The sequence below is a fragment of the Strix uralensis genome, chromosome Z, assembly GCF_047716275.1.
Source record: "Strix uralensis isolate ZFMK-TIS-50842 chromosome Z, bStrUra1, whole genome shotgun sequence".
NCBI classification, from domain to species: domain Eukaryota; kingdom Metazoa; phylum Chordata; class Aves; order Strigiformes; family Strigidae; genus Strix; species Strix uralensis.
Window position 1 is genome coordinate 6,160,653 of NC_134012.1, and position 24,142 is coordinate 6,184,794.

Below are 24,142 nucleotides of genomic sequence, written 5' to 3' on the forward strand. Positions count from 1 at the left end.
AGGTGGGTGAATATTGTCCTATAAGATAATAAGTCTTTCTTCTTCAGTCTTTTAAAGTAGGTATGATCTTTTTTGTTATGCAAATAATACCAGTGCAATGGGTTCTTCGTCAACAGATGAACCTTCTTAAATGTTAATTTGCCCAAGAACAGTAAGAGATACCACCTACATCAGGGAGCCTGAGTGGAGAAGGAGCTCACAGCAGAGCTTTAGTGGTCTGGGTTGGGCGGTCAGTGTACCAGGGAGTCCTAAGAATATCAACCTCAGAAACATATGTTTGTCTTTGAACAAACTAAGAAGACAGGTAAAGGCACAGAAGAGATATAGGGTAAAAGGTATCAGATTTAAGGCTGGACAGCAAAAATCTGGGTATACAGTGAAGCCTGGTAGGAAACATTACATAGCAAAGATTGGTACAGTTGGCAAAGATAATGTTTCGTGCCAGAAGAGGTCAGGGAAAGTTTTGATTAAGGAAAGGATGGGTTAAATTTGATTTCCTGGTCCTGGCTGTGGCCAGTCAATTAAGCAAGGAGTGGAAAAGATCAGGGCCTGCTGGTTCCTAAGCAGTTGCTGCTGTTGCACCATGACTGAGCTATCTCATCTGAGAACAAGAGATCCCTTCATTTCTGGTTGTCTCCTGAGTGTGATTGTGAAGAGGATCCCTGCCTGATGATGCAAAAATTTTAATGATGTACAGGAGACTACCATCTCTTTTTAAAGTGCTTTGTTGTCTTTTGAACATGAAAATTGTTTTTACAAGGTCAGTATTAATCTACAGCCACCAAGAGCAGATTTCAGCAATCTGGAGATTATTAAGAAAAAGAACTGATTACTGCCTATCATACCACTGTCTGGGAGCTATGATTGAACTGTTGCTGGAGACTGTTGTATATAAATGTAAGTTATTAAATAGAAAAATAAAGAAGCTATTTCATTATCCCTCATTAAAATAGCAGGAACCATCTCTCCAGAGACATCAGTATGGTTACCAATTTTTTTTAAATAAAATATTCAAATATTTAATTTTGTTATTGTGAGAGGGAGGCAGATTCATTTACAAAAGAGTTGGACTGCTCAGTTTGGTTGCAGAATCAAAAAATGGAAAATAAAGTTGTTCAGGTTGAGTAGTTAGCTTTTTCCCCCTAGTTTTTGTTGAATACAGAAATATCCAAAATATTTGGTTTGGGGTTTCTTCCTCTTCAAATAATTCATCCCTTTCCACCTCTATTTCTTATCTTTATTCTTTTTTGGGGTCAATTTTTGAATGTCCAATATGATCTCAAAATGGAAAAACTAGAAGTCTTATTTAGAATATATGAAAAGAGCATTCTGCTTCTAGCATTCTTCTAATTTCCTCCCTAAATGGCCTTTCTAAAACTGAATGCTAAAGTTCAGATGAAACTCCATATTTTGAGATACAACAGTTTGATGGAAAAGGTACCCAACTTCTAATTGGTAATTTGAATATATTAGTATTCTAGTACAAAATAAAATACCTAGTGTTTATTTAGTTTTACCTTCTCAGTGCATCTGGTTTAAGTACTACTTTTTTCTTTTAATAACTTTGCACAGTTTTAAGAAAAAAATCTTCATTATATTTCTTGAAACTCTGAGTAAATACTATTCCTGTAGAGACTTAATAAAAAAATGTGACCAGTAATGGAAAGTGATCTACCCCAGGAGCTTCAGGGTAAAATTTTTCCCAAGCCCCAGTGTAATTTAGAATTTTAAAGTCAATTAAGTACAGTTAGAGCCACAAAAATGTAGTTCTTATAAAGCTTGTTCCCACAGCTGATATCAGAGTGATTAATGAGGAACCAATACACTGGGCATCCATGAAATGCATGGAAATGTCCAGTGCTTTAGAGGGTGTGCACAGAGTCAGCGTGCTGCACGGGTGATGGCCACGTTTATCCAGAGAAAACAGAGCAAGAGGGTCTTCCTTAAGTATTGCCCATACACAACATTCACCAAAAATATATCTGAGGACTAAATAGTATAGTGTATTGATTTGTTCTTGGATACAATATTTACATTAAGATAGTCTAAATCATCAGGATAAGACAAGAATTGTGCAGCACAGTGATTAGGGTACTTGTTTCAGAGACTCTAAACTGTATCTTCTACTCCAGAAGACATGTTGGTACTTTATTTAGAGATTAATGAGAGTGCTTCTTTTTTTTTTTTCCTTTATTTTCTTTTTAAGTCTAAATATATTGGAATAATGTTTCTGGTAGGTAGAATATATGTTTTTATTTGTGGCTTAATTTGGCTTTTACATAAGTGTCTCCCACACCACTTGCAGTTTCAGTCCCACCTCAGTGCTCAGCCTCCCATTTTGGGGGCTTGCAGTCCCTAATACTGCCATGGTTAATTGTCTGTCTGTGAATCTCACAAACCTGATCATAACTACAGTGACACACAAAAAATGTACTTACAATAAAGACTTTCTAACTTCCATCATTCTTATCCCCAGGCAGGAATCAATAAAGTGTTGGGGTTTTTTCTCAAAAAAAGGCAAGGAAAAAAATTAGCCGCTTCTACATCAACAACTTCCAAAGAGCAAGTATACACCAGGTGATAGCTATTTGCTAATAAAATGATAAAACCCAAAATACACAGAGGTCTTGCAGAACATTCATTCAAACATCTGTTAGTAAGAGCTCTAAGCAAACTACCATCTGTCAAACCATTCATTTTGTCAACGTTCATTTCCTCATTCATGAGTACTGTTGTATCAGCTTCCAAAAATACCTGTCATCATAGATTAAATATTTAATATTACTTAATATAGCTCTCAGCTTAGTATAATGTGGCCAAGTGAACCTTATGATATACGATTCAGAGTCATCATGTAAGGTGACTCAAACCATATAGGAAGACTTAATCTGCTAAGTTAAATGCTGAAAAAGCCATTAAAACTCTGCATTTTTTGTTGCCACTCCAAAATTTGACTTAATATCATAGGAGGATTTCCTTGTGGGATATTGACAAGTGGCAGTAAGTACCTGAAATCCCTTGGCAGGGGAGAACAGAATCTAGTAACAAAAGTGCAGTTGAATTCTCTCAAAACTGTCCCACATAGGAGCTTTGAACTGCAGGAATTAGAAGAGATCTTCAGTTAGTCAAAGTCTGCCATAAGTTCACTGACTTCATTGAACTCAATACCAATGTTTGCTAGCTGCGGGTCTCCCTCAACATCTATACATTTAGCTTACAGGCTAAACATACAGTGTATGTACTCAAAACAGACAAGAAAACAAAAGGACTGGGAGTCTACTTCTTAGTGTGATCATCCAGATACTCACTCCTGTCCCGTATCTTGGTATCTATTTGATACCATCTTGTATCTCCTAGTTTCATTTTTTGTACACACAAACACCCACACACAGACATATTCACACAACTTTTGATTTGAGTTTTCGGATACACAAAAGAAGTCAGTTCAGAGTTAGCATCCCCATGGCAACTGAAACTTGATGCCGTTATGAACACTATCTGTAACATGCTCTGTCAGCCTGCGTGCCAGCTTTCCTTAATTACTCCATGTAATATGGCTGAACGACTGAAGTAATAGTACTTTTAAACACATTGCTTCATGCATCTATAACACCATCTATTTTGACTTAATGGCTTTTCACATTTACCATCCTGATATTAAAACTAATCAAACCAGCAAGTGGTGACACACCAAAATGAGCAAATGTGTGTCCGTCTTGGTTTCTCACATCAGTAATAAGTTACATGTGGAGTTGCATGCCCCAGTACCTATGTGGTGGCTCACCAACTGTAATGGAGTGATGTGTGGGCATCACAGTCCTCCTGTGGGGAGGACAGCTTCTAAATCTTTAATATGATGGTATGCTAATGTGTGATAGTCAAGAAAGTCATATTTTATTTTGTAAACACTCACTTTCAAAACTGTCAATGCAATGATCCTCACTCATGATTACTCTTCTGCTAGGCCTGGCTTCTAGCAAAAAGCTGTTTCAAGTTACTTCATTACAACTAAGGTTAAGGAAACAAGGGTCAAGAAAAAGTAAAATTACATGCCAATATATTAAGATTTTTTTCTGTGTGGCACAGAGGCATGTGTATACACTTACCTCTGTGTTGATGGGCCCCGAGCAGTACACACATTCTGAGTTCGTATGTATGTAGGTGGGTCACAGAAGTGCAGAGCAACCTGCAGGGTGAAAAAGAAGGTACAGCTCTAGCTGTGGAGAAGCAAACATGCAGTCCCTGGCTGCCCCTTGTGTCTCTCTGCAGTTTTACAGCTGGTGGAGAAAAGTTACCATTTTATATAGGCTCTTGGAAGTATGGGAAGTCACCAGCACCATGATACTACAGCAGAAAACAAGGGCTAAAGTAAACTCATACTCCTTGACCTCCTCTGGAAATGATGACATGTGCTTCTCATCTCAAAAACCTTCAAGTTTCAGTGGAACATCATTTCTGTGGCCTGAAAAATAGGAGCCTATTTTATTCTTGCATTCTTAAAACCTTCTTATTCCACGAGTGGTTAAGATAAAGAGACGTTGTTCAGATTTTGAGTCTTTCAGTGGAGACTTTTCAGATTTAGAGGGCTTTTTCTTTGTTTATTACAAAACCAAACAACATTTAATGTTTTTAAACTAATCTATTTCCTGCCATTTTTTGTAGAAGGAAAAAGTATTTTGAGGAAAAATGCATAGATAAATGAAATGATTGGAAAGTCTCACTGAAGGGTAACTTTCTGTGTTTATATACCAACTTTTTTGTCTATTGATTCTTAATTTCAGGACAATGAAAAATATGAGCGTGTCTGATGTGATTCAGCCAATATTCAGCCAATTTCTTAAGGTTCAGGAGAGATTAATCATTTGAGCCAACTTTTCATTTTCTGTAATAGCTCTCTGGGTGGAGAAATCATTTGAGTGGCATAGTCTTCGGCAATCACAAAGCCATCTGCCCCCTGTGTTCTTACTAATCTACTTCTTTACTCCACTTGTGTCCACCTAAAACCTTGGCCTCTCTCCCTACACAACCAGTCTCATAGCAACTAACAAATTATTTGCAATGATGACAATATGTGGGAAGGATTGCTTTGACATACTCTTATTTTCCCATTTGTCTTTCTCCCACAGATTTTGTCATGATGTGAACACAGCTAACAGTTGCCCTAATTATGAGCAGCATTACCAGATCACTCAGAAGTTCTAGCTAATGTCAATGTTCTTTGGGTCTCCTATAAAATGATAACTAAAAAGACTGCACAAACTAGACAAGGTATTTGCAGATACGTGGAAAGAGCAAAAGGACGGTATGGTGAGCATGATAGGCAGCATAAAGCCAGCTGTGGCTGTCAGGCTCTTTGGAAAAGAAAGTTTTAAGTAGGTATACAATGATTGACCAAGAAAGAAAGGGGTTAAATACATGTATTTTATTATTAGTGTTATGAAAATTGAAATACTGTGTTGTGAGTTATTTAGCAACTGAAAACATCTCATTACTGGCTAAGGAAGGGTAGCTAAAGTGTGATAGCATAAGAAGTAGTTACTCAGCAGGAATCTGCAAGCACAGATCTACTGTGTCACTTGATCCTCATGGACTCCTTGCAAAAAATCCAGACCTCGTTTGAATAGTGGGATTTGCAGCCAGCGTTACACAGGAAAGAAAGACTCCCCATTGCACAGCCCAGGATGATCATGCCCTGTGGAACCACTCCTCAGGTAGACTCTTCCCGTTCCTTTACGGTAGTAACCAATAATTTCTGAAGATAAGCTGCACAAAAACAAAGAGAAGGTAGTGAACTGTGGTTAAGAAGTACTGTCTGCATAGGTTGTTTGTGCACCATTTGATAGCACTATTATCACTTACTGAGTTTATTCTGGCAGAGGAACTAAGGAGCTTTAGTTTCCCAGTGTGTTAAAATAAGCTGGGTGTGTGCAATGGTCGCAAACCCCTGGTATAGGGATCTCACACTGTCAGGGAAGTCTAATCTGCTATTCAGTTTTTGCTTTACCTCCCATCTTTCAATGGATGGGTTTAATTCCAGATTCAGCTTTAACATTCAAAACTAATGAGAATGTCTTCATCTGGGCAATAGACTTGTCATTTTTGAGCACATTTCCTTCTTATTTAACATTGATCTGAGAAAATAAATAGGACCTAGACAAAACCCAGTTAACTCAGAATGGGAATTCTTCCCAGTTGTCCTTTTTGGGCTTGAGGGCAGGTCATATTTGTTACTAGAGTTTCTACCAGAGCACATCTGCCAAAGTGCCTTAAAAACAAGTGGAAAGGATGCAATAGAAAGTACATCTGAAATTTGCAGTGGGCACATTAAGAACTTTCCCTGAGTATATTTTCATAGTGATTTTAATATATTACCTTTTGAATTTACTTCTTTTCCCTAAAGAAGAGGGTTTTCATGTAGGATTAAAAGAAAAGTGCATGTTTGTTTCTGTGACCTGAGTCTAACATCTTATCTTTTAAACTCTACGAGCTATTGATCAAAGCTATTTTACAAGTGGAAATACATATATATATATTTTCTCTGACATTTTTATTTACACATACTTTGACCAATACTTTAAGAAATATTCTAGACATTTTGGGGAAGTTCTTTCTGACAGATACTAGCATGCCAAGGACAGGAAGAGAATTCACAAGTTCAAAGTATATGAAGGAATTCATAATATCAATATACGACCCTAGTGTTTCTTAGCTAACCTTAAATTGCCAGTAGTTAATACCCATATAATCAATACTTTGTAAATGAGATGGAATTTTACAGAGCTACAAACCTGTGAACAATGTGAGATTGATTATGGGCCTCTTCTTGAGATGACAGTCTAAACATGCCAGTATTTGAATAATTCATATAATCCAGTTAATGGCATTCATAACAACTACCTTTGGGACTAAAATAATGGCTTAATAATAAGAAGAAACAGACCAAGCAAGTTTTTAGTCTATCTAATTATGTAAGCTCTCTGAGGCATAAAGTGAAAGTTCTCAACAAAAGCCAAATGAAGTGTGTGCTTTTTGGTAATATTCATAACATATGCTCCTCCGTATTAGCATTACATGGGCCAAACAATCCCTGCATTTATGTTTTCCATACAAGTAGGGTTTAACCTATATTCCGATCTTTTCACAGAAGGGCAAATTAAATTAGTGGGCCAGTTTGGGTCTCTGATTCAGCATGCCTAACTTGAAGCATATAAATAGTCTTACTGAAAATAGCAAAGGTAATGAGTTGCTTTTAGATGGTTGACTAGAGCTAAGATGTGAGTACAGGGAAGACCTGAGAGGTGTTTGTTGCTACCATAAGGTATGATAGACTGGCAAGACACTCTGGGAATAACAGTATTGGGAGGATGAGTTTGCAGAGGATTTAACAGCAAAGTTGTGAAGAGACTTTGCTGAATCTGCATCCATGTAAGAAAAAAAAAAAAAAGGGGTTGAGATCAGAAATAACTGAGTATTTAATTGGTTTGTCTGCAAGGTGCAATCCCACAATCACATTCAGAATTACTATTTGTAAAATGAGTGTGTTAGTTCTCCCAGACTATCACAATTATAAGATAAAACGTGTTGGCTTTTCTCCATGTAATAACCCCCTTACAGCATGGCAGCAACAGCTGGAGTGCTACCACAAATAAATCACTGTGTTACCTAATCTGGGTGCTAGTTAAAATACATATCACTGCTACTATGCTGACTGCATTAACGCCCTCAACTCAATCTGGAAAAGCTCTGCTGACAGTGCTGATTAGGGAGTAGCAAAAAGCCACAGGCAGGCAAGATATATGAGCACCCTACACTCAGGTGCCAGCAGTGCTTTGCAATGGGGAAGATAATAGTAACGGACCTGCTCTGACCTTCCTGCACCTCATCACAGGCCGAGTCCTGCTCTGCAGCCCCTTGCTCTTGACATGACGTCAGGGTGAAACAGCAATGTCCTGTCATGTTCAGGGCTTCTAGTGCTTGAAGACAGAAAAGGAAACGTGGGAGGGAGCTTTCAGGGTCACTAAATTTCCCAGGACTGAGGGAATCATGTCAGGTTACTCCTTTCCTGAGTTTATTACAAATATTTCCATTGGTGAGTGTCCCTATTTTTCATCAGAAATTGTTTCTGTGGGTGTTTTCTATCTAGCTTTATCAGAATTATGACTTTAAAAAAAAAAAAAAAGACCAAAAAAAAATTAAATTTCAGTCCTTCAAAAACTGATTAAATCAGCAGGGAAGGGTTGCTGTAATAAATCTTTGAATTCCAGTATAACCTTGATCCCTTATTCAACCCTATTTTTATATGAGTAATAGCGAGTATTAGTAAAAACAGATATATTTTGTGCTAGAAAAGATGGAGAATTATTTATCGCAACACTGTTTTATCTCATAACTGAAACAGATAAACACCATAGCTCTCTATAAACTGCATTTCTGTTCATGAATGAAGGCTCATGTAAAACGACATTTACAGTCTCAAAGACACAAAGCTTTGTGAAGGCTTTATTCTGAGCATTTCTTGGAAGGTTACTCTTCAGGTATACTTCAGACAAACCTACTCTATATGAAATGTTAGTGGTGTTATTGCTAATGGTGCAATAACAAATGGGGGGAATATCGTTATGTATTCTGCCCAGGAGCATCACATATGGTGTCTTCCTAAACTCACTCCATCTTCTCATCCCTCTTCTCCTCTTCTACATGTAATAATGCAGATGAGACAGATGCAACCGTTTTTTTTATCTTTTTTTTGTCAAGTACATAGCTTCTGCATACTGAATATGCTAGTATTTGATCACAAATCGAGGAAGAATATGAACTTATTCCACTGTCCCTAATCTCTCCTGTTCTATTACATTGACATATTATGACTATGAATTTAGTCTAAGGTTTGTTAAGCGTGCAGGGAAGTTATTTTTGGTCTTTGTTTTGCGCGAAACACGCATGAAGCAGTTCCCTCCAGTCTTACATTTACTCACACGTAAAAGTGAAGCTGCACACTGACACCATGCAGATTTGCAGGACTGGTTCTGAATTGCCTTTGAAAATGATGCACTGTACAATCTACAGGAACTTGTAAAATAACCTTGCTCATATTGCCACTTTCTCTCGGGAAAATACTTTTTCATTTGTTTTATTTCCTTTCTGATACAGATTTTTTCAAGTTCCAATAAAATCTTCATTGGCCATGTCTTCATCACTGTAAACAACTGAATGATTTAGCATCCTAAAACAGATTTGTGTGAATTACTGCAGTCAAAAACACTAGTGAAATTGTTTAATAGATAATTACTCCTACAGAATCAGTGCTGAGAGCAGGAAACATGGCATATTGGTTACTTTTCCCCTCCTGTTGAAAGAGGCTGCGACTCTATAACCTGCTGTGATGATAAAAGTGGTCTAATCATGGAGTCAGGATGATTGTGGTGGTTGAAAGGAACAAAGTTAAAAGAAATTTCAAGGACTGCTGGGAACTTTTTAAACTGATAGTGTTGATTTTATTCACCAGCTCCTGGGCATACACCGCACTCGAGGGAGTAAGCCTCAAGTGATTTTCTTTTTATTTAGTTTTGGCTATATAACAAAGTACAGAAGGCACCGAGTGGCTGGCAGTACATGAATTTAGCCTTCAACAGTGTGTATACAGCACTGACTCTGAGGTGTTTTATCTTGTCCCTCGGCACTGTCTGTTGAGTTGACTGCTGTGCCTGTGCTCTAGCTGAGCTTTTCTCAATATCAGCACAGTGAATTTACATCATTGACCATATATTGTGTAGACATAATCTATTCTTTGTAGCATCAGATTTAAGTGAATTGATGTCAGACTACTGGCTTTCTTTTACATGCAGTTTTACCTGAGTGAATCAGCATTCATCATTTATTCTAGCCCCAGAAAACTTCCTCATTGAAATTCAAAACCAGTTTGAGGCAGTTTCCATTACCTGTAGGTGTTAAACGGCACCTTACCCAAGTTTCATAAAGTCTTTCACGCCATGAGGATGTAGGGAAACAGGCATCCTCAGATCAGCTTGTGAACATCGCAGCCAAATCCCTGATGTATGCTGGGTGAATTAGGTCCCATCGAAGTTGCTGGATGCAGGACCCCCACCTGAGCTGGGGCTGAATGCAGGTCCATGGACGGGATCTGAGAGTCAAGCCTGAAGCCATTACTCTCAAAATAACCTTAGATTTAAGTGGGGCTGATCAGCCTTTTTTTTTTTTTTTTTTTTTTTTTCCTTTAAGTAGTAGTTTCCTCAAATTTCCATACAAGTATTCTCTTCTTACAAGGTCTCTACCATGCATTAATACTTAAATTATTGGGGTAAATCCCTCAAAATCCTATTGATCTTGTGTCATCCTTGATTTTTTCCAGTTAATCTAGGTAATGATAAGGAGTGTTTTATAACTGAATAAGCTATTACCTTTTTAAAAAAGATGTGTTAAACTCTTGTTCTTATCCTGGTGACTTTCACCTCTTTGTTTGTTTTAAAACACAGTCACCCATGTAATTAGAATATATAACATTCTGTCCTAGATCTGAATGCACAACGCAGAGCTTCCTAAGCTGTTTTTCTTCACAATTGCCACAGAAGAGTACCTTTGAAAATGCTTTTAGTGCTAAAAGAGATAGTTCACATTTCACATGGGGAACTTTGCTTCCTACTGAAGTACGTTAAGAAAGAAAGATTTCAGCACCTGTTTCGTTATAGTCATTGCACAGTTGTAGTATTTTAAGTTTTGCTAAGCTCTGACACAAAAAATTTAAAATACATAAAAAGAACCCAGACACAAAGGGCCAATTAATTCTTGGTGTATCCAAATGAACTGAAAGGAGCTACCGCAGGCGTGACGTTGGCCCCATGGGGATCTTGCATGTAAGCAAGCTGCAGGGAATTGAAAGTGGTTTTTTCCCCCTTCATTGGGATTTTCCTGCAAATGTTGACAGAATATGTAGATCTAATTGCAAAACACAGTATCCTGTTGTTATTTCCTCTGTTCTATCAAGCTCACTACTGCTTAAAGCCAAACTCAAAGCTCAGTTTGTGACTCAGAGTATGGATACTGATCAAGAAAGCCTCTAAAAGGAAAGGTTCTGTCTGTTAAAACAAGAGAAAATTGTACAGATTATCGATACAGATATCCAAATAAGGGTATAGAGCAGGCTGGTATATAGCAGAAAAAAAGGAAGGCTTTTTACCTACTGAAACTCAAAGACCACAGGTTACAGTATGTATATTAAATGAGTATTTAAAACTTAAATTATTTTTGTTTCATTTTTATGATTATCTGACCAAATCTTCCCTTCATTCAGTAGGACTTTCTTTTTCCAAGTTTTGAGTTTCAGCTGTAGTATTAAACTCTGACAGATTACTTCTGGGTGGGTTTTTTGTCATTGTTTTCTTCCTGAAGTGCAGTGGTTGATTTGTTGTACCTTAGAGATGGAGGCTGGGGGATGGAAAGGAGCCATTGTGGGAATATAACACCCAGGGGTTAAAGCCATGGTTTCATTAGAAACTACTCTTTCTGAGTAAACAGGGGGAAAAAAAATTTCCACATAAATTCTCATTGAAAAAATCTCCTCAAGTTTATTATCTGGAAAAAGAAAAATTGGGAATGAAGTTGAAAGAATATTAGGTATATGCATAACTGGATCAAAGAAAAAATATTTGGTGTTGCATTAGATCTTCCTTTTCCCAAACAGCGAAATGTGAAGATGCTACTAGTCAGTATATGCAAAAGGCAAACAATCAATGACTGGTTTCTGTCTGACTGTGCTTTCTAATTTGTTTTTGGAGATGGTGTTCGCTTAATTGTTAATAAATTTGTAAATACATGAAAAATTGTTGAAATTTCCTGTTTATTAATATTTTTAAATTCCATATAAAGAGTGAAATCTGCATAAGAGACCTTCAGAAACCTTTATGTCTAACTGGTTACTATTCTATGTTAACTACATTTTTAAATGTAGTTAGGGGGCTCATAGTAGTCTCTGCATCTGTCCTGTTACAAGTATGTGTCTTATTTTTTTCTCTGGGAGACCTGGAATGAGGGAAAACATTTCCCAAGATTGTAAAAAGGCCTGAATCTCTTCTAATTTATACCTGTCTAAATTCCCGGTGTGAGTCCATTCTTCCCATTGCAATTACAAATGTTCCTGAGTTTTCCAGGTATATGTGAGAAAGGTTCTGTAAAAAATCTGATCTTTTATAGGCAGTTTCTCCTCTCTCAGTAGGTCTAAGCCTCTAAAATACCCATTATTACTCTAAAGGTGTATGAGTGTTTCTTAATCTCTTATAGGGAGAACTATGTTAAAAGTACACTGAAATGTCTTTTGCCTCAAGCATAAAAATATCAGAGGCCACCCATTTCAGATAAGTAGCAAAGAAATAGCTAGAGTCCCTCAAAAAAAAACCCAAACCAGTGGTAAAATTCTGTCTTTCTCCACTTTCCCATTGTGTAGGGATATTGAAACAGTAGGATATTGAAACATTGAAGTTTGATCGTCTTACATCGTTAACAGAGGCTAGATAACATTACCAAGTGAGAGAAAATCTTGAGACCACACTGTAAAGCATAAAGGGATTAAAGTATTTGGACAGCAGATACCTGATCTGTCTCTGACTCCCCATATTCCTGTACTGGGGCTGCTATCCCAAATAGTAGGGATTGCACAGGGTGAGCTCCACTGACTGGGGAGCAGAGATGAGATTCGTTTGGAGGAGGCAAGTGCTAATGCAGTTTAATGTATTATTTACATTGTCCCAGTGGCTCACTCTAGTATTTCCATTCATCTCCTTTTATCACACATCTGCCTGCACCTTCACACAATTCTCACAGTATGACAGCTCTTCGTTAAGCTTCATTTGGTGCAAAAGTTGCAGGCTTCAGCTGTCTACCAGTGAGAGAGTGGGCAGGCAGTTGCCACCGATTGCTTCATGGTTGACTTCATTGCAGGGACAAGGCTGACAATGCCGACATTGTTTTATTTGAATATCACATTCTGAACTTTGTGAGAATACAGTTGGCTTTCCCATATCATAGATGGATAAAGAAGGCAAAGTTAAGGTTGTCTGAATATTGTTGAACTCTCTGTACATCTTCATTTTGTACTTCAAGGTGTTGAGGTCAACTTAGACAAGTACACAGGGAGTGTTTATAGCAATTGATAGCCATTGATATTTTGCTGTTGACTGTTTTGGGGTTAGCATTTCAACCATTATCTTTACATATATGAAATTTCAGTGAGAGTCAAGCAAAGGTCTATTTGTTTGCTGTATTTTTTCTTTTACAAAGACATTTAACCTGAAGTTAACTTAGGCTCTTTGGTGTGGGATTGCAAATTGGCTTCTAATGGAACAGAAGATTCAGCCTTTGATAAATTATCACATTGTTGCATTTCCTTTTTAGGAAGGAAATATACAGTAGTAGTCCTATATACCACTAATATGCTATATCCCAGTAATATGCCAGTGATAATCTATATATCAGTAATATACATGTATGTGTGTGTACACATACACGTGAAGACATAAGCATACTACAGGCTTTTGGTTCAATCTTCTTTATTTATTTATGTGCATATGTACCTGAAATGAATGAAAGATAAAAGGAATTAATGCAAGTGTAAAGATAGTAATTTAAATGCTTACAGCTATGGTTTTTTCCTTTCTGCTGTTTACAAAACAAAAACCAAAGGAATCTACAATCAGAATTGTGTCTCAGATGGTTAGTGATAACATTGTACTGTTATTTCAGATAAACCTGCAGAAGAAGATGAGAGTCACTGGAGTTATAACTCAAGGTGCCAAGAGGATTGGAAGTCCAGAATATGTAAAATCTTACAAAATTGCATATAGTAATGATGGAAAGTCGTGGACAATGTACAAAGTAAAAGGCACAAATGAAGATATGGTAAGATTAAGCCATCTGTATATGAATACATCTTATGGTTTAGCTGCCTTCAGAAGTATGAGGTATCTCTAGTAGATAAGCATAATTGCCTGACAGTATGATACAGGTTGCCTTGTTATTATTTTTCTCTGAAAAAAAAAAAAAATCAATAAATTTACACTTTCTGTCTGCTAAGAATTTCTTATACTTTAATTGATGGTTGTATAAATACTATGTCCCAAGGCTAGAATAATCCTGTTTATTACACTTAACTGATTTTCATTTTAATTAGTTTACCAGTAATTACTCATTACTCTGTTTTGAATTTAGTTTTAGTACATTGGCAGATTGGTGTTAACCCTTAAATGCATAGAACCCATTCATCACTGCTAATCTGTACTGCACAAACAGTGTCATCCAGTGGGAAGTATGTGTTTACAGTTTATAGTTACCACGTATTTTTTATAGAGTTGTGCAGAAGCAGCAAAAATCCCTTTACTGTGCAAGTTAAGATAGAACTAAGGCACTTTGCAGCATTAGACATAGTTTCTCTATGAGGAAATTAAAATGCTGTATGAAGAGGTATATAATGAGGGAAGAAAACAAAGTACAAGCATATCTGGTTAGAGTGAGGAGTGAATGGAAGAATGCTTATAGGTTTAATTCAGCTCCCCCTGTGATCAATGAGAGGGTTACAGTGCATTTCAGTGGGAGTTGGATCAGGTTCTTGAAGTAGAGGGGAAAAAAATAAATATGTCAATCAGCGTAAATAATTGCAGACTAAATTGAATTGGGACTGTTTAATACACTAATTAAAAAAGAAGACATAATTTAGTTTCATTAGTAGCTTCCGTTTCTAGGAGTGACAAGGAAGAGGTCCTGATTCAGCGCAGGTGGCAAACACATGCCAATGCAAGCCAATGGCAGTATGTTTTGCTTAAAAACTTGTATGTTAGGCACTAGAGGTGATAAAGCAGCCTCTGAGAAAAGCTTGTACAGAAATGTGCAGGGACGGTCAGAAGAACAACACAGATATTTTTGAGATTTGGAAATGAACTGAACTTTCAGTAATCCTCCTGACACCTTTTTACGAATATGTCATTTTCTCACAGGTGTTCCGTGGAAATGTGGACAACAACACCCCATATGCCAATTCCTTCACCCCTCCCATTAAGTCGCAGTACGTACGGCTGTATCCTCAGGTGTGCAGAAGACACTGCACGCTGAGAATGGAACTGCTTGGCTGTGAACTCTCAGGTGGGTTTCTGCTGTCGCCGCCCCTCAGGAGTCAGACATCAAGCAGCGCATTTTTGTGCCTGAAGTTTAAACTGTGTTCAGTTTATTCCCGGTGAAATGCAGTTGGCAATCCTGAGTTTATCCAGACTCAGTCACTTACCTCTTTTTATGTACATTATATAATCATACATATATAAGCAGCACCACTTACCTAAATGATGTAAGTGACAATAGTTGCTTGCAGTAGGGCAGTAATAGTAGTAAGGTAATGTGGTAGCAACCTAATAACACTTTGTAAATTTTTCTGTGCACATTGGCCTCCAATTACGTACAGCCTAGAAAAGGTCATTTATAGCAGTTTTAATAAGTATCAACAGCTATCGGAACCCATAATGTTACATACTAAGTAGACCATAAGACAGAGAGTCTCTAACTCACAGTTACGCTCAGCACAGCCTAACTAAGCGCTGAGAACAGTTTCTGAGAGCCAAAGCTGTTTGTGCAGTGCTGTACAGCAGAGTCACAGCAGAAGCGGGCATCAAAACTGGTTTGAGTAATTTCTCCTGGCTGTTGGGTGACCATGCTGATGTGCGATGTGACATCCTCAGAGGGACAAGGGTGCTTCAGCTGCCATCAAGGACCACTCAAAGTGCAGTAAGATATATTTTGCTGGATTGTTTTAGTCAAGATTTCAGCTTAGATTTGTTTTGTGGATTTCTAGCAGAACCAGGGATTGCATCTCATAGCAAAAAGTAAATGAACAAGTGAAACAATATAAAACCTCTTAAGGTTTGTAGTAGCAGAAGTTATAGCTCATAAATGTAAAGCCTGACCTCTAGCCACTCTCCATGTTCCTGTACAAATTCAGTAAAGCATGTAAATTTTTTATCTTTTTCAAGAAATCAACCTTTTACCAGTGGGAGCGCTCCACTGAATTCATTTAAGAATGATTTTTATGTGGCTGCCTGCTTACTGTACAAACAATAGTCATCCAGTTCACGAATGATATATCAGAACAGCTGGAGTTAAATAATTCTCATTCCTCCAGTGGCATCAAAACCAGATTCAGAAATGAAATGTTAATGCATTAATCTCACTGTAGCCCTTTTCCAAAATAGATAGGTTTGAGAGTAAATAGAAAATTCTGTCTAGCTGCTTTAGTCTATTAGATTTTTTTTTTTATGTCTTCCGTTTCTGGAACCACAATTTAGAGTAAGTCCTTGCCAGAATGACCAGGAATTGTTTTGCTCAAAGAACTGTGAAAGCTACTCAAGTGAATTCATTTCAGTGGTCTCCTAACAGTTTCAAGGTCATAATTTCTTAGAACTGCAGGCAGCCAAGGCTCAGCTGAATAATTTCAATCTTACTGAAAGAATAGTATAATTATACGTAATGACAGACTAACTCACTCTAATTCCAAGTGGTCTGTCTTAGGCTGAAAAACACTTTGAGAGGTTTGGTTTCTCTAAGAAGTCCTAGTGCTAGAGAAGAGAGTCACTATAGAAGGGAGGGAGACTGTCTTGCAGCACCAGTTCATCACAAAAACTAATTCTTTCTTAGGACAAACTTCAGCAAAATTTTCTATATAATCTGCTCTAGGCTTATAAAGAGCTTTACATGCCAGGACCCATGGTCAGATCTTATTGAAAACCATAATCAATGCCTGTGGAGCTGCCCATCAATAAATTAGGCATTGATATCGTGGCCTTGTGTTCCTGCCTTACTTGTGTTTTGCACATCTCTGTGTTGTAATTCCTTTCCCTTCATAAGGTATTGCTGGGGGAGGAGAAACAGATCTCAGCTACTGTTTATTGGAATGCCTTTATTCATTAAGCTGTTATTAATAGTAGCATCAAGCTGTTGTTTTTAAAAACATGTAACTGTTCGCACAACACAGTGACTTACTCATGCCATTCACTCACTCGCCTAAACACGTGCACGTAGCAGGCCCACCCTTCTTGCATGCGGTCCATGTCATACCTTATTGATGCTCGTGTATGTTGGTGGCTGTGCACCAGGTTCAGGAAATTCTTGGTGTTCTGAGTTTGTCAGTTCTTGTAGAGGGATGCTGGTGCTCAGAACTTAACGATCCATGTGAGACTCATAGCGTCTTCTGAGCAAGTAATTTTGCTCTTTTTGGCATGTTGTTCTCTGGTAACTTTATCCTAAAAGCACCTATAGGTACCACTCACACACAAGTGGATTTTGTAACATCTGCATTTAATACTACGTTTCCCTCCCCTTGTTTGTCTTCAGCACTATCTAATATGGAAAGGAATCCTGTATTCATTAATAGGAAGAAAATTTTTTAAATCTCTTGATTTTCAGAAAAGAATAATATCACAGTATTAATCAAAATAAAACCACCTTTGCCCTCAAGTAATTGACCTATGCTGCTTTTGCATATACTGTATGAATCCTGGCCCAAGACAAGATGCGTGTAGACCTTTGCATGCAGATCCATTTGTGGGTTTGCCTCCACTGCATTCGATATTTAATATTTCCTTTGAGGGTTTGAGCTTTTTGAAAGAAGTGGTAGGTGCGGGATATGGTACAGGATACAGACTGAAGAGTAAAATAATGTGCCCTCAGAAGAGTCAACAGAGAGTAACTTTTGTGTGGATTCTTTCAGTTTTCAGATGCTAATACACATCCTCATTATTTCACTGCTCCTGTTTCATTGAGCTACACCAAATAAGAAGTAACTGCAAACTTATACCTACATAGGTTTAAACATACAGAATTATCAGATATCATTTATCACAGATGGCGATAGCCAAAGCATCTCAAACATTTTGACCTAAGACACTCCACTGGGCACAGGTGTAAGTATGTCTACATCAGCTCTCACTAACTTTAACAGGTTGTAAAAATGGAAGGGGAGATTAAATCCTTTCACAGGGACATTACAAAACAAATTTAAAGAAGATACAGTGCAGTGAAGAAGTCCCAGGGAGTCATGAGCATTATTATAAATACACTTCTATGAGGGATGACTATCTACAGACACAAGGTTTTGTACTAGTTAATGATTCTGTCCTTTGAGCTCTAGGTTATAGCTCACCTATCAAAATAAACAGTCATTATCTTCTGTCATTGCAGCGGGGTGCCGTAGGAGCTGGGAAGTGACTGGGTCTGCTGTTGCTCTCTGTGACAGCACTAAGACATTGTTCTGCCACCCATGTGCATCATGTTCATCTCTTCTGGTTCTCATTGCTTTTCTCACTTTCTCCTGTTACCTTTAACAACTATCTTCCTCTTCCCTTTGGGGCAGTGGAGAAGGAAAGCGAGTGTAAAATCCCATTAATGCATGCACACATGCACAGACACACAAGCAGATATATCTGTTGTTTCATAAATCAATAATAATACTATTTTTGATGGATTGGACCAGCACTGAAAAACAATTTTGACAACCCATGTTTTTGTGTCAGGAACCTCCTTCAGACTCCTCAGATGAAACATTCCTGCTGACAGCCCTTGTGATCTTGGAGCGATACTTCAGAATTGAATAATAAGCAAAGTCCTTCTTTAAAGCAACAGATGACTCTGTCTCATTTGTGCTATCAGTTGCTCCCTCCTACTCCCAGGAAAATTGTTTTGTTGTTGTTTTGAACTAGGTAGTTCATTCTACAGACAAGGCTGTGCAATTTCCATTTGTGCACTGAGAATCAGTTCTGAAAGTTGCGCTTTTTTTCAAAAATTAATTCCATTTTCTGTTTATTTTTTAATTTAATATGAAATATGTCAGTATTTCAAATTTCAAATACAGTAGTTACTACATTAAAGAGCATATTATTATTATTATTATCTGTCTCTGGTAATATGCGTTTGCTCCTGCTGTTAGAACCCCCACAAAGGGCTTGGTCTTACCTTCCTGATTTGAATCCCTAATAAGTCCACTTATTTCTGAGTGTTAAACCTATGGAAGAAACAGAAAGTAGAATCTGACAAAAGGTCTTTGCTAATAATATCAAAGAAACTTAAAAAAAATCAGTTCTTTAAATCTGGGTAAACATACTGTGGAGGAAATTGACTTTTAAGAAAAAGAGAACTAGCTTTGATATCTATCTCAGATAAAATGAAAAACAAAATAAAAACTTTGAAGGTGTTTTAAGAGGTCACGCAGTGCTCTGGCTGTATCAAGAGACACCAGCTGAGCAGGGTCATGGTCCCAGCAGGAAAGGCTTCACGACTTAGACGTGTGCTTTAAGAAACACAGCTGGTGACTCAGCAAATGATTACCTGATAGGAATCAGCTCAGCAGTGTGGGATGTGAGTGTCAGGTGGAAAACCTCTCTTTTCCCACTGATACATAAAGTCAAGGTTGTGTGCATTCACAGTGATGATGCACTCCTTGCAAAACCAGGTTTATAAGATCTGGGCATGCTCTCACTCAATGAGTTAAGAGTATGTTAAAATATTATTGTCAATTTAACTGAGTCAAGTCAGCTACTGAACTGAGTAGGATCTCTGAATTTGTGAAGTGAAAACTTTAGAATAACTGCACATATGCAGGTTTTTGACAGCTGGGGCAGGAAGGAAATGAGAAGATGGCTTCTTATGTTCCCATCTCCATCTTTCACCTTTTCCTCAACCATCAAACATTACTCCACCCAGCCATACATCCACCTTTCCTGACTTCTTAGCAGCCCTCTTGCTCAGTCACTCGACTCGTCTTTTTTTTATTTTATTTTTTAAAATCTTAAAACCATGCAGCTCATCTGCCTCCCTTGGCTTCTAACACTGTTGTTCCAGTGCTGCTATCAAAGGGTGTCTCTCCTGTTATCAGCTTGCTTATTCCCTCTTCTGGGTCCAAATGTACCTTCCAGGTCTACAAGAGCAAGGCAGAGGAACATAGAGTGACTTATTGATTTTTTTTTTTTTTTTTTTTTCATGGACACCCAACAGAGAAAGGAGGAGCCCAAGATCGATCTGTTGCTACTGTCAAAATAACTTGATGTGGGACATCCACCTGGTTTAAACAAATAAGCCATTAACTCTCAATTTCTCCTAAGCGATTATCTCCTACTATTCTCCCTCCTTCACAGTTGTTTTTCCGTAGTCATCCACTCTTGTCAGTGAGTGCTGAGGCTTTCTAAGTTTTTGCCTAGATGTCAACTAACTCAAAAATTTAAAAGAGCTCAGTGCTTGTTAACATTTTACTTCAGCAGTGGCATTAAGAAAAATTAGTTTTCCTCAGTAGACAAACACATGGTGGATGTGACATGGCATGAAAGCATGAGAAAATTGAACTGAACAGGGGAAACAATAGCAAGCTGCTGGATAGGAAAATAAAACCAAGATAAGAAGAGACAAAAGTCATCTTTTCTGCTTGTTTGCCTTCATAAATTTATGCCAGGATAAAATATGTTGAATTCTCTATCTTGTTTTTGATTCTTCCAAGGTAGTGTCGAAATAAAGTTCCTTGAATTGGCTATTTTTCATTCGTTTGCTAGCGATTCCTCCAACAACAGCCTTGATTAAAGCCTTTTCTTCAAGAACTGCTAGTTTTCTTTTCCATAACAGAAAACCTAAACCAGTTACAGAGTTAAGTAAGTAGTGTCACAGATCTTATTTTGCTGTTCCAGGTTGCTCTGAACCCCTGGGGATGAAATCAGGACATATACAGGACTACCAAATTACTGCCTCCAGTGTTTTCCGTACACTAAACATGGACATGTTCGCTTGGGAGCCCAGGAAAGCCCGTCTGGACAAGCAAGGCAAAGTTAATGCCTGGACCTCTGGCCACAATGACCAGTCACAGTGGTTGCAGGTAAAGTTTCACATACGTTTTCCCAAATGTTTATCTTCTTTGTGTTTCAGGTATGGGGATGGTTGGCTGGTTTAGGATTATATCCATATTCTTCGGTTTCTGAGTGTAACCATCCTGTCTCTGCCACATGTAGATGATGAAGCTATGAAATCGTATCTTCATGTCTTTGGTACCTCAGTTGCAGAAAACGCCGCTCAGGGAAACCTTCACCTCCACTAGCCAAACCTTATGAGTTGCCCACAGCCATGAATTTTCCTTTGTTAATGGACACACATAGTAGATGCAGATCTGTTTAATGGCTTCTCCTCTTTTGTTAAGAGAATTGATTTTTCTTCCCCCTTTCTGTCCTTCCAAAGCTCCCTGGAAAAACGTATTTACTTCAACTTTGTGCACGTTAGCAAATCTGGCTCATAGAAATTATCTTTTTCTACTTGAGACTGCTCAAAATTACCGTCTGACATCACTCTGAAGCTAGCAAGACTGATTCAGCACATGAATTCATTATAAAGCTGTGCACAGGGGTTGTTTTCAGCCTGGGAGTGATTTATAAAAGTCAGTAGTACGCTAATGTGAAAGACTGCCATAAATCACCAGTATGGAAGCCTATTCAACCAGTTGCTGACACGTTTACATTTTTTGAACTGTTGAAAATAGCAGTGTTTTGAGTCAGCTGCCAGTTTGCAGTGCAGTTCTCAGTCGGAAGCCTCAATAGTGCTAGATGTGGCTACTAACACCCTGCAATCTTTTCACATATAAATTATGGCATATTAGCTTTTTTACCCACAGTTCCTAAGCAATTTTGCAATATGATTACTATCTTTTCTCCAAGTTTACACACGTACAGAAAGGAGAAGTTGCCTTGTCTATTTAACTTTTGAATAACTGAAGATCCTGGGATTTGCTGAAAGTTTTTTAGAGCAGCTTGTTGAAACAGCAGTTAGTAAATTCTGGAGAGGAGGAAAATTTTATTGCTGTGTTTCATGGTGGAGAAGCAGATGAAAGTGTTTCTCCATGTAAAAGAGAGGCAGTTCTATCGTATTTAGCCCCATCAGTGACACCAAGGAACCAAGGGTGTGCAGAGACTCTACAGAAATATTCTGTGGTGTGTTATTCCTCCTGTGGGTGACAGAGAATTTTTAATTAACTAGAGATGGCAAGGGGCTGCAGAGTTAATTCTTATATTCTAAAATTTTCCATTGAAAGTCTTGCTATATTTGAACCTACCTGAACCTGCAAATTTAATCTGATTACCTGCACAATCTCTGCAAGTCCTTGAAGTATCAGGCGTACTCTTTTTTTATCTGGTCAAGAAGAAAGTTGTGAAGAAATACTCATCTTTCAGTTCACTTGTCATATGGCTATGATATGAGTTTGGTAACTTCACAGGAATATGTCCAATTTACCCTTTCCAGATAGTCATTATACTTAGGTTATTTCTCCAAAAGAGTATCTTGACATTTCTTGGGTTTTTTTAAAAAAAAGGAGACATTAAAATCACTTGTTTTTTCAGTGCTTAAGCTGGTTGTTAACTTCTGCTATAGGCTGATTATTCTGAATTCCATCCATGAGTAGAAATGGGCTCACATGCTTCAAGTCTAGGTAATGATTCTGTAAGAAAGACTTTGCCATTTAAATTCATCCGTTCATTGTTGTTCTTTTTGCTGGTAGTTCTCTTTTTCCCTTAAAATACGGAGTATTGTATTGTAACCTTTTAACACGCTTACTGCAATTTTATTGTCATGCTGTTTTCATAGAGTTTAGTCAAAACATATTTGTAGAAAAAGCGTGTGAAAGCAGACTTATCTGTATGCCCTTTTCCCTCAGCAATTGCATATTACAAGGAATGATCCCACTAGCAATTCCATGGTATCCTAAAACAGCTTAAAGTAAGACATAGATTTCTGGATTTTGCTGAAGTAGCTGGCCTACCTGACATTTCACAGTGTTAGCTTTCCATGCCTTTTGAATTTTCTCCACACGCCTTACCTTGTTTATCTTCTATAATTTTCACTAGAAAGCCTATAATATTGTGTAAAAGCCTCCTGAATACCTTTAAAAATTATTGTTATAGTGTGTGATACGTGGATGACTTGAACAGATCTGTTCTGACTGACAGTTTTTTTGGGGGATCCTTGCCCAGATGCCATTGCTATCAACTGTTCCTCTGTTTAAAAGCTTTTGTGCTGACATCTCAGAGCGCCTGCTGTGATAATAGTTGCTGGGAGCTGATGTTTGCATTGTGCATGTTACTTGCTACTTATGGGCAGTTCACAGCACTTTTGCATGAAACCTAGAGATAAATTCTTTTCTATCATAACCTGGAGTTGTTTCACTCAGTTTTCTCTCAAAATGGAAAATTCAGCATATTCTCTGTATTTAAAAATGCAGCTGTTAACAAGTATGCTCTTTGTTTTAAAGTGTTCAGGATTGCTACATCCATAATAGAGCTCCAGAGGCAGAAATATGAAGTATTATGTGGCTCCACACACAGACCGTGCATTTTTGGGTTCAAGAAGATTACTCACCTCACTGGTGCTGCAATTGTTGAAAATCTGTTGTGATCTAGACTCTGATCACTTACAAACTCCAGGTTTCCCACACAACACTCCTTTAGACCAAAAACCATCATTAGCAATAGAAGAAAGTATTTTTGTGATGTGGAGGAAAATTTAATGAGGTTAGATGACTAAAATTCTACTTTTCCAGCTCAGTCATAATCTGGGTCTGAATTCCCCCACGTGCTCACCCATGAGCTCTCTTGCCATTCCTTTAAAAATGATGCTGCAGAAGCAGTCAATTACCTGGCATAATTCATAGCACAGGAGCTTCCATTAATTTAGGTAAGCCTGTTTAGTGCCTCTGTACTCATTGCAGTTGAAATCTATGCAGCTTGGTGATACAGAACAACGTAGCTGATCAGGTTTGGTATGAAATCTAATGGAGTAATCAGTTCCAGCAACTCTCTCTGCTCCTGAATACTTTCTCTGTGGATTCCCTTCCTTTTGGAGCCAATTCTGTGAAATCATCTGAATAAAATTAAAGATTAGGGGATTAGGGGGAGGTGGGGAAATGAAATTTTAAAAAAAAAAAAAAAAAAAGTAATGGCTTGCTTCCCATAATTATGTATAAACTTAGCATAAACTAAGCAATGTAAAGCATTTCAAATTAGAAAAGACAGAAAAGGCTAAACTTTACTTTCTTTCAAGGCAGTCCCTTTCCCTTATTACTTTGATTTGCTTGTTA

The 24,142-nt window shown here is 37.8% G+C and overlaps 1 protein-coding gene across 2 annotated transcripts in view; it reads left to right on the forward strand.

Annotated features, from left to right (window-relative positions):
* Positions 1–24,142, forward strand: part of EDIL3 (EGF like repeats and discoidin domains 3) — a 255,683-nt gene that overhangs the window by 183,283 nt on the left and 48,258 nt on the right. For both annotated transcript variants that reach the window (XM_074855638.1, XM_074855639.1), the window contains 3 exons: positions 13,753–13,908; positions 15,000–15,144; positions 20,715–20,899. In XM_074855638.1, coding sequence (XP_074711739.1) covers positions 13,753–13,908; positions 15,000–15,144; positions 20,715–20,899 — 486 coding nt within the window. The remainder of the gene's footprint in view (positions 1–13,752; positions 13,909–14,999; positions 15,145–20,714; positions 20,900–24,142) is intronic.